The sequence below is a fragment of the Dendrobium catenatum genome, unplaced genomic scaffold, assembly GCF_001605985.2.
Source record: "Dendrobium catenatum unplaced genomic scaffold, ASM160598v2 fragScaff_scaffold_71, whole genome shotgun sequence".
Taxonomy (NCBI): domain Eukaryota; kingdom Viridiplantae; phylum Streptophyta; class Magnoliopsida; order Asparagales; family Orchidaceae; genus Dendrobium; species Dendrobium catenatum.
In genome coordinates, this window is record NW_021318533.1 from 1,652,616 (window position 1) to 1,669,979 (window position 17,364).

At 34.1% G+C, this 17,364-nt stretch overlaps 1 protein-coding gene across 1 annotated transcript; it reads left to right on the forward strand.

Annotated features, from left to right (window-relative positions):
* The first annotated feature begins 3,816 nt into the window (after positions 1 to 3,816).
* On the forward strand, positions 3,817 to 8,580 carry LOC110111089 (laccase-24). Its single transcript, XM_020842800.2, has 6 exons — positions 3,817 to 3,961; positions 5,620 to 5,771; positions 5,848 to 6,095; positions 7,115 to 7,243; positions 7,394 to 8,344; positions 8,430 to 8,580. The coding sequence occupies exons 1-6, from the start codon at positions 3,872 to 3,874 to the stop codon at positions 8,558 to 8,560; spliced, it is 1,701 nt and encodes a 566-aa protein (XP_020698459.1). The 5' UTR covers positions 3,817 to 3,871; the 3' UTR covers positions 8,561 to 8,580.
* The last annotated feature ends 8,784 nt before the right edge of the window (positions 8,581 to 17,364 follow it).

The following is a 17,364-nucleotide window of genomic DNA, read 5'->3' on the forward strand; positions in this document are numbered from 1 at the left end:
ATCTAATTAGGCCATCAAAAGTTGGCTAGAAATTGAATTGAAGATGGTTGGCACAATTTCTTTCCTAAAAAGATGGGAAAAGAGTGATTGGGGGTCATCGAGCAACTAAGGATTCTAAATGTAACTCATCTTGATCTGTTGGTTGAGAGCTTTAGCTATCAACGAAGAGGTTGTGGCGGGATTTGAAGTTTACGTATGTGACGCATGTGTGTATGAATTTGACTTAATGGGCTCAGAAGTCTGAAAAAAAAAAACTAACGGGAGATCAATCCACACTCAAAGGGGGTTAGAGACTAGAGTTCTATAATAATTTGTTTATCAAAGTTTATCTTTGCTAAAATCTATTATGAATGTGTAAAAATATAGATTGCTTATAGAAAATTTTAAGGGAATTTCAATTCTTTTTTATAAAATCTTAAATATTGAATGATATATTTCATGTTATTTTCTGAAATGGAATATTATCATGCAATATCACCTCAAAGTTAGACTAATGGACCCATCGTTTGGATTAGGGTAAGTGATGTAGGATCTAATGGTGGAGGCACAAGCAAACAGAGAACTAATAGAACAGTAAAAGTTTGCAAGAGTTGGAGAGCTCAACTTGTAAATTAAGCTGGAAAAAACTAAGTATCTTCTTACAGGAAACAATATATCAAAGCTAGCACAAGACAAGAGGACTAAAATGATAAAAGCATCTAAAAAGTAAAACATGTGCTGTGGTATTAAAATTAGCAATTGTATGTGGAAGTGGCACTCCTCTAACTAACTAAAGCAGCATTGGGATAACTTGTTCCGCTTGAACAAGGTGATATGAGTGGGCAATGAGGGGGTGTCATCAATGGAGTCCTGGATTAATTAATGAAGTGTGTGATTCTAAAGAAGATATAAAAGAAGATAGAAATTGTAAAAACTGAAGATCTTGAGCAGAATTCAGAAGACAAGATGGTAGAGATACAAGAAGATACAAAGAAGAGAGGATTGGAACGGGAGAGAGAACATAGAGATAAGGGTCTTGTCTATTACAGGGATAAAGTCAAGCATATATATAAAGTGAATGAATTGTGGCCCCCTATACATGATAACCAATGACTAATGCCACCTCATTACACAAGAACATAAACAACACAACTTAAATAGGATAGGCGTCATTTGTTTATATGCTCTAATATGCCCCTGCAAACTAATGATTCCTGAATGACTGACAGTTTGATCTGAAGCTGATGAAAACGAGGTGTAGATAGAGATTTGGTGAAGATATCGACTACTTGATCAACTGTGCTTATTGGACAGACATGAATGTTGTGTTTGTGAATATGATCCATGATAAATTTCTAGTCAATTTCAATATACTTCATACGAGATTGAGTTATTTGCTAGTGCAATAGCAGAGGTATTGTCGCAGTACATATCTGTTGGATGATCCTATGGCACACTGAAGTGCCTCCAATGCACGATACTCCGATTTCGTTGATATCTGGCAACAGTTTGCTGCTTTTTAACCATCTAGGATATAATGGTGTCTCTGAGGAAGGAACATTAACCGGATGTTGATTTGCGAGAGATTGGGTCTCCAGTCCGGTCTGCATCTGAAAAAGATTTATGCATAAGATTAGTTTTTGCAATGGGTATTCTATAGTCAAGCATACCTTTAATTTGATATAGCATAGAAGTATTTTAAGAAGATAAATGTGTTGAGGAAGAGGATTATGCATGTGTTGAGATAGCAAGTTGACGTTGTATGCGATGTCGGGACAAGTAAGCTTCAAATATTGAAGAGATTTGGTGAGTTTCCTATAAAGAGTTGGATCAGAAAGTGTAAAGTCTGCAGGAAAAATCGAAGGGAGCTTCATACAGGTGGGATTGGATAGCGGGTTACAGTGCATAAGATGAGCTTGCTGCAATATCGAGTATGCGTATTGCTTTTGAGAGAGGAAGTAATGTTGTGTGTGATGATCTATTTTGATACCAAGAAATTCATTTTCTTCTCTCCCAAATTTTTCATAGAGAACTTGTTGTTGAGTTGACCAAGAATTTTTGTGATAGCGTCATGATCGTTACTAGTTAGAAGTATATCATCTACGATTCTACGTACATAAGCAAAAATATTTGAACATGCAGATGTCGAAGTATGAGTAGAGATGGATCAGAGCAGTTGAGCGAGAAGCCAAGCGACACCAAGCTTAACGTGGAAAAACTCAAAACAGGGAAAAAATAACTAAGGAGCCACACTATACCAAGAAATCCAATATGAAAATTGAGAGAAATAAGTACGAATCTCTCTTCACTTTTACACTCTCCTTCTCTTCTCACATGCACCATTTTTAATGTCTACATGCTCAAAATACAAGAGAAAGCCGAGTAAAATAACCCCAAGGGATGCAATTCTTCAGAAAAATAAGAAAGAAAGTCGTTCAGTTCGTCTCACGGCATTGCGACGCTAGTTTGGGGCGCTGCGACGCTGAAGCCTATATCTTGCATCGCTGCAGCGCTTTGCTCTTTGTAGTTTAGCGCTGGAGCGCTCGGATACGCAGCACCGGGACTTCATACAAAGAAAAGTTTGGTTATAAGTTATTTCTGTTTAGGAGAGCAAATAGACAACAAGATGGTAATATCAACCTTCTTAGCAAATTTGATCATCTTATGCAATTGAATCCCAAAAAAAAACTCACTTCAACGCTTTCCCCATATTTAATAACCGCTTTCAAAGAATCAATATTTAATTCAACATATTTTTATTATCATCACATTCTAGTTTTGATCGAAACTATGAGCATTGATCCATGACTCGGCCCAACAAATGTTAATTAAATTGGTTGGTTGGCTTGAATTTTCAAATGGCCGTGTTTAAATTTTATTTTGAATGTGCTTATAACTAGATTGAAATTTGGGTTGTATCAAGTCAAGACTCAACCCATATATTAATTAATTGGCCTAATAAAGAAGAAACGTGTAAAATATATTCCTTGTCATAATTTTCTTTTCATAAATTGCACTAATGAAATTTCTCTTCGTTCTAAAACAAAGCTCATGTTTAACAAGGCTTCTTATTTGTTCTCTTCGAAGATATTAAAAATATAAAGCTTATAAGTGTTGTAATGATGATGCCTATATAAAGTTCTTGTTTGGGACAATATTTTTATTGCTTTCTAAAACGTCTTTTTAGTACAAAAATTTTTAACTCATAGAATTTTTATAATAAAAGAGATGCTTAGAAAACAATAAGGAAGTTGTTCCAATGAAGCTAGAGAATAAGAAAATATACATCCGTTATCTCACACACTAATACAATTTTTATAAGCTCCTAAAAGATAAACATAAATCTTTTATCAAACAAAAGAATTATTAATGCTAACAAAGTACAGGAAGAGAGGATTAAGCCAAGCAAAATGAAAATTAGGTGAATTGATCATGTTAATTATTCATGCTTTACATAATCACAAGTTGAGAGAGGATTTCACGCGCGCTTTCTTGTGGAATTGAAACTCCTTCACTTCAACAACTCTCTCCCACTTTGCAGTCCTAAAAGATTATCTTTCATTACCAACTCAATAAAGTCGTCAAGTCAGATAACGAATATAACATATAGATTTATTCAATATATTCAAGCTTTCTCGATCGATCTTTTCAGCCAGCTCTAATCTTTTTCAAAACCTGCCATCTGCTAACCTAAGCAGTCACGCAAATTTGTAAGGACCCACTTGCAGTTCTTATTAATTTATATAGAAATCAGAAGTTAGAACTAATCCTTGCCTACAACACTATATAAACATATAGAAGGATATTGATAGTTTGCACACCAATCCGTAGGGACAGAGAAGAGTTTTCTAACTATTATTTCCCTTTCCAATTTCCATTGATAGTGATCTTCATGGCTCGATCTGCATTCTTCTTGGCTTGTTTCATCTTTGCTTTCCTCAGTTTCTCTGCGGAAGCTGAGGTGGTGAAGCACACTTTCAAAGTATGTTTCTATGATCCATTAGCTCAATATATATATATGATTTGCATTGTATAGCATGCATGCATGATAGTTTTGTTTCATTTTAGGGTTGCATGTTTAGATGTTCTAATCATCTCAAGCCTACGTACGCATGAAAATGATTAGACCATCATAGTTCATGAAATTTTTTTGAGAAGTCATTAGTATTTTTTTATGAATTAGTTATATTACTATGAGTAGGCCAATAAGAAAGCATAGCTGGTGCTGGGCTATTTTGACTGTTAGTTATGAGTTTTGACTATCAACTAAGAGATTTTGAGTTCAAGTCTTGTATATGTGATATATGTGTGAATTTTTCTTAATTGGCTTAAATATCCCCGAAAAAAAAATCAAAATGTCTTAAAAGATATTCGGAAGCTAATATATATTCTCACAATGAACCATTTATTATGTTTTTTTTTCTAGTATTTGCTTTACTTGGGAAATACTTAAAGAGGGTAGAGTACTAAGCGTGCATGCATGGGATATACTTCGTATTCTTAAATTGCTTGCAAGTGTTTCAAAGAAATTTTAATCCCATCAACTGTACTTGTAGTAAGATGAATAAGCTTACTTTTTAGAGAGCATTCGTAAATGAAACTTCTGAGGCAGGGAAGAAGGTCAGGGTAGAATTTTTTTTTTAAATAATTATTTAAACAAACTAATGTACTTTTATCTTATTTATTTAAGTCTAACAATTTAATTACATTGATGAATAACACATGATAAATGAATATGATTAATCTTAAAATATATTTGAATATAATCATGACAACTTTTTTTTTTCATAATTAGGGAGTAAAAGAGAGCTGTGGGAAGGATGAGGGGGAGAGAGAGGATTGCCTTTGGCAATCTTCTTCCATTTCTCTCTCTTTAATTGCGTATAAAAGTAAATTCCAATTAATGTTTCTCGTACTTTAATGCTTTGTTTATAAAAGTAAGATTACCAATCAAAATACCTTCCATGTTTGCTGGTCAACCCTAAACCTAAACAATATTAGTAGGTGGTTTACATTGAGAGAGAGAGAGAGAGAGATTCTGTGTAGTGATGTAATAAAATGGAATAACACCCACCGCTGTTTGTCCGGGTGGTGAAGAGCCGGCTGGGCAAAGCCTAGGTCCCGGGTTCAAATCCCTTGGCAAGCAATGAAAGCCTTAAGTGTTGGCCCGTGTAAATTGGTGTGGGTTGCATGCTAGGTCGACCGGGGTTTTCACTGGCCTAAAGACAGTGCTTCCTCGTCACAAAAAAAAAAAAAAGAATAAAGATCATATAGCAAACTGTCAAAATCATTAATTACACAGGTACCCAAGCCTTGGATATATATGTTAAAAAATAAAGTCACAGTCACATTAGGTATAAAATACAACTCCCATAACGAATTAGGTTAGAACTTTTTTATATAATTTGTTGGACTACCATTATTCCAACATGCCAACAGCATCTAACAAACACATGCAACATGTTTAAAAGTTGTTTAACTCCTTCCTAAAATAAATAAAATATTATCTCAAATCAACAAATTCACTCTTATTTAATTAAGTCAAATCACTTTATCTTTTTTTCTTTTTTTTTATAATAAAATTTGGCTAACTAATATTTTGTTAATGGTTTTAAAAAATATTATTATTTTGTTATTTAGGTGAGTAATATTGTCGTGAGAAGGCTTTGCAAGAACAAAACTATCACAGCAGTGAACGGCCAATATCCAGGCCCAACCATCGAAGCCCATGAGGGTGATTCTGTGGCCATCCATGTCATCAATGAGTCCCCATACAACATAACCATTCATTGGTAAGTTAAAAAAAATATTATTATTTTTTTAAAAAGAAAAGGCTTTTATGATTATGTGAATGATGGGCTTTGGCAGGCATGGGATATTCCAGCGAATGAGTCCATGGGCTGATGGGCCGAACTTCATAACGCAATGTCCCATTCGGCCTGGAAATAGCTATACATACAGATTCAATGTGATTGGGCAGGAGGGCACGCTTTGGTGGCACGCTCATGTGTCAGTCCTTCGGGCTACGGTCTACGGAGCACTAATCATTCATCCGAGAGTTGGTGGGGTTGGTTTCCCGTTTCCCAACCCCTACAAGGAAGAAACCATTATTCTAGGTTTGTATGCATGTATCATTTCTTATATATCTATATATGAATTTTTGTTAGAATTTGAGGCTACCTATCAAGAAATTAGAGGGAGTGTTGAACAAAATTATCTAACTAATGAGTAAGATCATCTCCAACCGACTGTATGCCGTCAGTCATTCGCTACATTTGAACTTCAAATCTTAAGGTACAAAAGCAAGCATGACGTTATTATGAAGATCCTAGTTTAGTAGGTGAATAGTATGATGCAAATATTGACATCAGACTATTCAACTACGCATAAAAATTGGGTTGTGAAATTTGCAGAAGATGAGTGTAAAAGAGGAGAAAATCATGAGAAAGAGGAGAGAGATTCGTAGGAAACACACAAAAGAAGAAAGAAATGAAGTTGATTAGAAATGATTTAGGCACTTTGAAGTTATATTGCATTTTAAAGTGAAAAATGGGTTTTTTCTGTTAGAGATGCCCTAATGCTGTCAAGAGCGGCAAATTATTACGTCCGATGTCCGGATTCGTCCGGACACCAATCCAGACTCGTCATATCACAAAAATACAACTGGCCCAGTATATTTGGGTGACGTGACGCGTCTGGATTGGGTGACCGGACGCAATAATTCGCCGTCAAGAGCGAGCCTATGAATAGCTCATGATTGAAAATTATTGACTTTTAAAATATTTTTATCCTTAGTAGATTGAGCTTTTTTATTATTTTATTCACCTTTAATAAATTTATTTATCAATTTTTTTTCAAAAAAAACTTCTTTTCTATTTTATCATTAAAGTTATGCACAATTTAATTCTAATTTACTCATCCTAAAAAAAGAGGTTCATTTTGCCAATAAATGTTATTATTGTTATATAAACATGTGGTGTTGCTCAAAAGAATGTCACCAACAGTATTAATTAATAATAAATATGCAAATAAAAGAAACAAATTATTGATTACATATATGATATATTAGATTAAATTATGTAACAAAATATGTAATTGAAAGAAAAATCTCTCTAATTCATTAATGATTCTGCAGGAGAATGGTGGAAGGCAGATGTTGTGGGCCTTCAGAACAAAGCCCTCGCAAGCGGGGGTGCATTCAACATCTCCGACGCATTCACCATCAACGGTCGCCCAGGCGATCTCTACCGCTGCTCTAATAAACGTAAGCCAAATTCCAATTCTAAAAATCATTCAGAACTTCGATATCTATTTTAATCACACAACGATTTATATGTAATTCATCAAGAAAAAAAAAAAAAAAAAAAACTTTGGAACAATCACTGTTAAATTTTCTCCATTTCCATGAATTCAGATACACACAAGGTCGAGGTAGAGCAAGGCAAGACCTACCTCCTCCGCATCATCAACGCCGCTCTCAACTCCCAATTCTTCTTCAAAGTCGCTAATCACCGCCTCACCGTCGTCGGCGCCGACGCCACCTACACCACTCCCTTCTCCACCGACGTCATCACCATCGCCCCCGGCCAAACCATCGACGCCCTTCTCCACGCCAACGCCCCCCCTGCTAACTATTACATGGCCGCCATCGCCTACGCCAGCGCTCCCGTCTCCGTCTCCCCTTTCGACAACACCACCACCGTCGCCACCCTCACCTACAAAAACTCCCCACCTTCCTCCTCCTCTTCCCCTCCCTTAATGCCCTCCCTCCCTGCCTTCAACGACACCCCCACCGCCCACCACTTCTACTCCAACCTCACCGCTCTCCGCCCCAACTCCGTTCCTCTCCAAATCGACCAGCACATGTTCATCGCCTTCGGCCTCGGCCTCACGCCCTGCAGCGCCAACCAGCCGCTCTGCCAAGGCCGCGCCTTGTCCGCCAGCATGAACAACATTTCCTTCAGCTTCCCGACCGCCGTTTCGATGCTGGAGGCGCATTTTCGTAGGATCCGAGGGGTGTATACGAAGGACTTTCCGAACCGTCCACTGGTGGCTTATGATTTTTCGAATCCGAGTGTTAATAATGTGGGATCATTTCAATTGACGGATAAGGGGACGAAGGTGAAGAGATTGAAGTTCAACTCGACGGTGGAGATGGTTCTGCAGAACACGGCGGTGCTGGCGGCGGAGAACCACCCGTTGCATCTTCACGGGTATAATTTCTATGTGGTGGCGCAGGGGTTCGGGAATTACAAGAAGAAGGAGGCGGTGAAGAAGTACAATTTGGTGAATCCGCAGGAGAGGAATACGATTGCGGTGCCTGTAGGAGGCTGGGCGGTCATCCGTTTCAGGGCTGATAATCCTGGTAAGTCATCACTAATTGCAAAGAACAAAATTTTTATATTTATTTTGACAAAGTTCAAAATTTTGAATTACTAATTAATATGCAGGTATTTGGATAATGCACTGCCACTTGGATGGGCACCTCTCGTTGGGCCTGGCGATGGCGTTGGAGGTGGGGAACGGGCCAACGCCGTCCACGACGGTGCCGCCGCCGCCGCCAGATTACCCCCAGTGTTGAGGTTTGCTGTGAGAAGCAAAAGAAATTGAGTTGTCTTATTGGATTTGTACTGTAAGATTGGGTTCTACTGATCATGGGTTGTTTTTCAAGCTTAGGTGCAATATGTAAATTCATATTTTTTACAATTATACAAATAATATAAAAATTATAATATAATTTGACCAAAGTTACACTCTCAAAAATTAAAAAAAAAAATGAAATTTGATTGATACTTGTGTTCTAAGGCTTCGTTTGGGATAGCTTTAGTACTACTTTCTAAAACAACTTTCTAGTATAAATTTTTTTAATTAAAAATATTTGTTTACTAGAAAGCTATTTTATAAATCAACAAAAAAATTATCTCAAACAAAGCCTAAGGCTTCGTTTGGGACGGCAATTTTTAAAACGGAGTTTTAGTACAATTTTTTTTATTTTTGTACTAAAACTTCGTTTTAGAAAGAAAAAAAAAGCTGTCCCAAACGAACCCTAAGTCTACACCAAAAGCACAAGTGAATATGTTATTGATGCTTTGATTGGGCCATCTAAACTTGGGGCACAAAGCTTTATAAGTTTTAATTTTTAATTAGTATAACATTACTCTATTTGATTTGGTGAGTAGTTTTGTCCTTCAGATTATGTGAATGATTAATATAATGATTTGATGACCCTAATTAAATATGGGTCCTGTGTTGATTAATTTGAGCTGGATAGATTTAATTGCGATAGGTTGAGTTAGAACAACCCCCTTCAGATACTAACAAAATTTTCATAGCACTAAAATTTTGTACAATATAGTAATAATATATATATTTTTCTCCTACACAATAATCTTAAATTTCTTTAATTATATTGTTAATATTCTAATCTTAGAAATTTTATACCCTGAAATAGGTATAAAAAATATTTATGAGCCTACAATAGTGTATAGTTATCATACCAATCAGTTTTTAGTTTCTTATATTCTTGTGATTGACTATATTTGGATAGAGAACACAACTCTCCTTGGCCTATTGGTTGAGAGCTTAGGCTTCCAATTAAGAGGTCCAAGGTTCGAGTCTATGTGTATGCGTTGTGTGTGTTTGCCTTAATTGGCCTAATGTCCAAAAAAAAAAAAAAAACTATATTTGGATGCATAAGAAGTATTTATTCCTAATTATGATGAAGGATACCCTGGAAAAAAAAGATCTTAACAACCTCTACAAATTGTTAATCATAATAAGAACATAGTATAAAATGGGAATTGATTTTAATAGCAGAATTAGATGCTATTAGCAACCAAAAAATTTTAAGTACGAAGGTTTCATTTGGGACATTTTTTTTCTATTTTATAAAACTATAAAAAATATTTTTAATTTAAAAAAAATTAAACTAAAAACTGTTTTAAAAAGCAATAAAAAATTTGTCTCTAAAGAAGCCTGAATCTACCAAATATGATTGTTTTACTTGATAATTGTCCATAGAGATTTTGTGAATTCATTTAGAGAATCCAGCACAATTGTTGTTTGCTTACCGAGCTATTCAATTTACCTTGCTGGCTCTAGTATGATGGTGTTAGAGTTAATAGTAAAATGCACGTGCACATGTACATATGCACGTGAATAAATTTTTTTTCAAATAAATCAGATATATATCCAATAAGAAGTTACTTTATGACATGATATATGATTAATATTTAAGTATTTATGAATATTACTTGCAATATTTCTATATATTTGTATATGATTTATACATAATCAATATGCATGAAAACTTGTATTAGTCTTCACAAACAATAGTTTGAAGTGTGTCAAAATAATAATCTAGCATAAATGTACGTGCATATGATGCATGTGAATAAAATTTTAAAAAATAAAAATATGACATAAAAATTAAAATAAAATAATTTATGACATGCTTTATCAATGATATTAAATACAATATTTGCTTGCATATGTATTAATGATTTATGTATAATCAATATATATATAAACTGGTATTATTTTTGAAATATACTAAAAAAGTTAGATGAAAATTAAAAAATAGGCTTATGTTTAATGTGAGGGTTTATATATATATATAAACTAGTATTATCTTTGAAATATACTCAAAAAGTTAGATGAAAAATTAAAAAATAGGCTTATGTTTAATGGAAGGGGTTTGTAATTTATTGATATTAAAATGACATCCATCATATAACTAAATTAGTTACTTAAAATAAAAAAGTAAGCCTATAACAAAACATTACCTATAAGAGCTAAAATTTATCAGTCAAACAATATTACATGATCACTATAAAAAAGACAAACAATTAGCAACAACCAATCAAAACTCATGTAAATTGAATTAAGATAGACAAAAAAAATTTATAAGATAAATCTTTCACATATGAATGGGCTTATAACAAAATACAAGAAGACATAATAATAGAATTAAAAAAGGACAAAGTACACATCGCCAAATTCATTGGATTTCAAGCATATGAGTTTTACACTGTATTATCAATCATAAAATTGAGTAATGAATGCATCATCTTTCTTATGTAACCCCTTTTCATACGTCACATTAATGAGAACTAATAAAAAAAGATAATTCAGACTTATTCCATACCAATAAAATATTACAAATATCAATACAAAACCAAACTTAAAATTAATCCGTAAAATCATTTAACTCTGGGTGGAAGGTCAGTTGCTGATGCTTTTACTTAACAAAAGAAACAGGACAAAAAAACATAAAAACGAACATGCAGATTCAATACCAAAGGACACCAAAACAAATCGAACAAGCTCAAGTAACTCGTGCATAATACCCACCTGAGAAAAGATGGCATCAGAACTCAGCTGGCTCTCTTTAACTCTCCTGTGCGCCGGAGCCAAAGCCCCAAACACAAACTTCGCCGGCAATTCCCCTTCTACTGTCCCCATCCCATCTCCACGATCCCCGCCGCCGCTCACCGCCGCCTCCCCCTTCCTCTCCTCTTCTCTGTTCCCAATCATACACCTCGAGTCTGCATCGGAACTCGTATCCACTCACATGGATTCCGTCATAGAGTTCTCAGCGGAAACAAGAGTAAAATTAAGAGAGAGATATTTATCAGAACTAATCTCAAGGAGAATCTATTCCTGGAGGCAGCTCGAGGAAATTATTTTGGGCCTAAACGCATCTGTAGACAGGACCAGCCGATGGCTTGCTTCCTCCAGCCGGCATTGATTCTTCGACCTCAACTCTTTGCAAAAAATGCTGTAAATCCGCAAGATTTAGGGGCTCTTTGGAAACAGGATTTGAGCAGGATATATCATGAACGCTCGATCTAAATCTCACCGCTGAATAAATTTTCCTTTTTTACCAAATCCTGTAGTTCGGCGGATTGACGGGATCTCGAAGAACGCGCAAAAGGTAGAAAGTTACCTTCACAGCTAGCGAGCTCCCGTCCTTACTTCCGATCAAAATGTCGCAACTTCCGATCCGAGAGGAAAAGGGAACGTCGTCTAAGGAGCGAAGTCGAACAAGAATGAAGGAGCCGAAGAAGCCACTCGTGCAATCTTACACCTCCTGCGAAGCAATGAAGCCGAACAGCAACGACGATCCCAAGGATTTCATCGAGCGATTTTATAACCCGCTCAATATGAGCGGGTTTCTATTTCGCAAGAAACACTTCCCGTATCCTAGACGATTCTGAAATAACCAAACAACCGTATTTATTAAATACATGTATTTATTTTACTTTATCCTCCTAATTCACGCACCCAAACAGCCCCTAAGAGGATCCTTGGTAAATTTAGATTTTCATATGCTATCGCATAATTTGTCTTTATCCAACTCATGCATAAATAGGCAATACCACATCTTATAATCTCATACTCAAGAAACCTAATAAGCATATATGTTTAAGAAGTTGAAATAAAATAAGCAAATTTAAAGAGAAATCCAACTAACCTCTTCAACAAGATAAGCTATAGCAGCTCCAAAAAATTTATCATAATCCATAAAAGAATGATCTAGCGTTTATCCTAGACGATTCTGCTTAAACAACAAATCAACCAGAGCTTTTTTTGCTTTCATTGAAACCATCTTCTTAATAGAAGCTTGATACCCTACCCTGACATCTGATTGAAGAGGAGTGTCCTCTCTCTTTCTTGTCAACTGCCTGGTCATCTTTTTTCCATTGAAAACTTTGATACTGCACTGGTGATGAATCCATCTTGATCCATTCCACCCAGTGGTGGAGCTAGGTTTTTTTTTGGTGTGGGGCACAAATTATCAATACTAAAAAAACACAATCTTTTTCACCCGAATTTGGGACCGGCATCGGAGGTTTTAAATTTTTTGTTTGTTACACTTGTTATACAAAATGATAAATAATATAATAAAAAAGTGTACCATCAAAATCACATTATATTCATAAATTCTCTCTTTGAATCTTCATATAATGTTAATTGTTACTTTATCTTGCACAACTGCAATACTCAAAAATTGGTAGAGGAGAAGATATATATAACACTGTAAGTTCTAAACTCATATATCTCACATTATATAATCTTCATATTCATAATAGTATGAATCCTCCTCTCCATAATCCTGCAAATTCATAAATATAAATATAAATATATATATCCAGAATTTGGCAGGAAAAGCCTAAACTTATGATTAAGAAATTTAAAGAAGGATTTAAGGATTTGGTAAATTACATTAGGGTTAATTTGGAAGTTTTTTAGATGGAAATTATGTTTAAGGAAAATGATAGTTTCATTTTCAACGTGAAAATGAAATCATCATCTTTTAAGAAATTTGAAGGAGTTTGCTGAGTTGAAATCCAAATTGATTTCTAAATGAATCCAACCAAATAATGAAATATAATAAATTCATAATATTTAAAAACCTATTTTCTAATTTCAAACAGCCAAATAAATCCATCCATTCCAACAGTTTCAAGATTTAGAGATTTAAATATATTGACAACCAAACAGTTCTCAATAATAACACTCCCATGATTTATTAACGTTTTCAAACTTCTATTATACTAAAATCTTTGGAACCGACAGCCCTCCAAAATTCATTTTTTATTAAAATGAACTACAAAAGAGAACCGAAACCTTAAAATCCCACTTTTATTAAGCAGAGCAGAAAAGAAATAATCAAATAACAAACATCACCTCCATGTCCTCCCAAACAATCATTCATGGCAGCCGCCACGTCATATCTCCCTTCTTTCTCCTCAACTTTCTCATCCTCAATGCAACAAGATCTTGAAAATGAAATCAGGCAGCCTAGCTTAGTCCCCTTCCTTGCTCCATCACCTCATATGTTGAGATCTAATGCTAGGAGCCATTAGTCGACTAAGAAGATAATGGAAATGAAGAATAAAATAGCAAAATAATAGCAATCATACATGCGTGCAAATCTTTCTGGTTCGAGAGGAGGATCGTCTAAGCCTAAGACCTTTCGGAGCTTTCAAAGCCTTCGTTCCCCTTCGCTAGTTGAAAAAAAAGCAAACCTTGTCAGAAGGCGAATAAGCTCCTTTTAACGACTTTTTAAAAAATCCTCATGCGAAGGAGAAGAGTGAAATGCGAAAGAAATGCATGGCGGTAAGAAGAGACAAAAGTGAAGTTACAAAAATTAAAGAGACCAAAATAATTGAAGAAGAAACTTACCGTCACCGTCGGAGCTCCAAATAAAATACTATTTAATTTCAAAAGGACAAGCATATCCGACACGTGTGTCAGTTGAAAAACAAAAAAGAAATCCGGAAAAAAAAAAAAGACGCGTCGTATTTACTTCTGCGGTTGCAAGCAAGATTCTCTCATTTCCAAGATGGATTTGAGTCTCTTGATGATATGAAAATATTAAAATTTACTAATCTTTCACTTGATGAGACTGAATTAGAAGCTATGATATTTATTGAAGATGATATAGAAGTTCTAAGACAAACAATTGAAGAAGATAATTATATCATTCCTTCTATTGAATAGTTGAAACTTCATGTGCTAGATAATTTATGTTTATGTTTTTGTTGTTGTACAAGACATTTAATGCTTACTTATATTTTGATATTATAAGCTCCAAGGATACAAATGATGTTGCTGTCATTTTTTTTGTAATTCCAAATATTATGCTTTGATTGCTTTCTTAATTTTTATGTATGATTTATAAATTATAATGTCGTGTTCGCGCCGTACCCGTATCCTGTATTTTTAAAAATTGACATGTCCCGTATTCGTATCGTGTCGTATCTGTGTCACCGTATTCGTATCGTGTCGTATCCATGTCATCGTATCCACATCGGTGCAACATAGATGTCCATTCATAGAGTATGAATTAAATATAACAGCTAGTAATAATTTTAGACCTATTGCCAAAAAACAATATTAGGCCATTAGTTTGGATTATGAGTATGATATCTCTGCGATAAGGGGTGTGGTGGGAGTTGGATGATGCTGGAGTAGGGGGTGGGAAAAACAAAGAGAGCTCTGCTTTAAGAATTCTTGACAAAGATAAGCTGATTTTGGGAAAAAAAATAAAAGAAGACACTGATTTCTTCAACCTTCATCTACAAAAAAAAAACACATTCAAGATTCTTGACAAAGATGGGCTGATCTTTTGCAGTTGCTTTAGTTTATCTCCTCCTTTAGTTTCAGAGAGAAAGCATCAAAATCTGCTCAGAGACAGCAGGGAGAGAGAAGGATTTTGATGAGAAGAGATATATTTTTTGTTTCTATATGCATGTAAGAACTAAAATGGAGTATTTTGTTTTATCTCAGAAATTTGATCTGTTTGTTCAGAATGTTATGCACATTCAGTATTTTGTTTTATCTTTGAGTTAGTCAGATTATAATTTCCATTTTGCTATCCAAATGCCTAAATTAAAAAAAAAAACATTAAAGAAAGTGCTGAAATGAGAAATGTGATAGCTTAGTAAAACTTACCTTGCTGAATGCGGATGGGGGTTGCCCGCTGCGAACCGGGGACTAGAAACAGGGAGATTCACGAAGATGAAGGCTACCGGGCGCGGGATGTGATTGTGAACGAGAGGGCTGCGACAACCTCTTCACGAAGGCTAAGGCGACCTTCTTGCAAATGAGAGGGCTACGACTGCGAACGAGGGGCGCGGCTGCGAATGACCTCTTGCAAAGGCGGCTGCGATTCTGCGAACAGGTGGGGATGGGCAAACTATCGCAAGATTGATAAATTTAGGGCAAAAAGGTTTTTTTTTTTTGGAGGGGGTAAAATTCTGAAAATACACCTCTACTTGAATAATTGAAGAATATATTGATTACATGTACATGAAGATTGAGATAAATCGAATGAATTTTTATAAGAAAAAAAATCAACATACAATACAAGTAGAATTGTATAAAAGAATTGTTGACAATATGACAATTGGAGAAACATGAAACAATAATATAGGGAAAAAATATACTTCCAACATCAATTATTGGAGGACCTTGTGATATGAGATAAAAATATTTGAATGCAATGACTCTTGTCCAACGCTTTGAGAACCCCAACGTTTTATTGCAATTAAATGCAACCCTTATTGACACATTTTTAATCATCTTGATAACAACTCTATTATAATTTAATAGAATTGTATCTACGGAATTACCAGATCCCTCTTCAAAATATAAACGATTGTTTAAAATGGTTATAAAACATATAATGCATGGTCAATGTGAAACATTAAATTAGGATGGTTCTTGCGAAAAGAAAATATTATGTAAGAAAAAACATCTCATATTTTTCTCAATCCAATAATAATTGGGGATGACTAATATCTAATTTATCACAAAAAAAGTAACCGTTGATCCATGTGAAACATTAAACAAGAACAATATACGCAGAAAGAAAGTATTATGAAAAAATAAATCCCTTATATCTTTCTATATCCAAATAATAACTGAGGATGACTAATATTCAATTTATTGCAAAAGAAACAACAACCAACAAGTAAGAATTTATATAATAGATAATCATCAGTGATTTCTTATAATCCATATATATTATTTAATATAATTATCACATAAATGTTAGGATACATTATAGTATCAAAGAATTAAAATATATATTTATAAAGGCGTGAAAAAATTTCAATATCCTTTTCACAATAAAATAGAGAAAATAATTTTGATAATATTCAACATTATTATAACGGAAGAAAGATATCTGCATAAAAAATAATATAGAAAATATTTGAATTTAATTAAAATGAGATGTACCAATCAGTTTGTAATTTACAAATATATTTAGATGGAAAGCAATAATTGTATTACAAAGATAACCAAAATTTATTTCACTTATCAAGAACTAATATAAAAAAAAATTATGCTAATTTTTTAGCCTCGTTAATACATATTCAAATACAAAAAAAAAAAAATATGTACAGTGAAATTCCTAAAAAAATATTTATGGAACAAAACAAAAATTTCAAATCAAACAAAATTTTGAGAGTAAGAATAGATACTTTATTTTGTGTCTTAAGACTTAGAATTGAAAATATAAAAATTGAAAAATAAATAGTGCATATTCCAGACGCGATGACAATAAAAAATCCAAATGATGATGAGCTACATTTTCAGAATATATATTAGATAAAAAATTATTTTGACTATAAAAAATGAGAATTAAAATAAGCTTAATAAAAAACTTATTAAATACTTTCTAGGAGATGATGTCACTTTAATTTTGATAATATTACAGATAATTATTCAAATGTTTATAAAATAAAATTTCTCAACTCATTTAAGCTAAATTGATTTTCTTCTAATCATCTAGCTCGCAAAGAAAATTTCTCAATAATATTATTAGGAAATTTAAACCCATCAAATGACTTTCCAATCAAACACAAATGA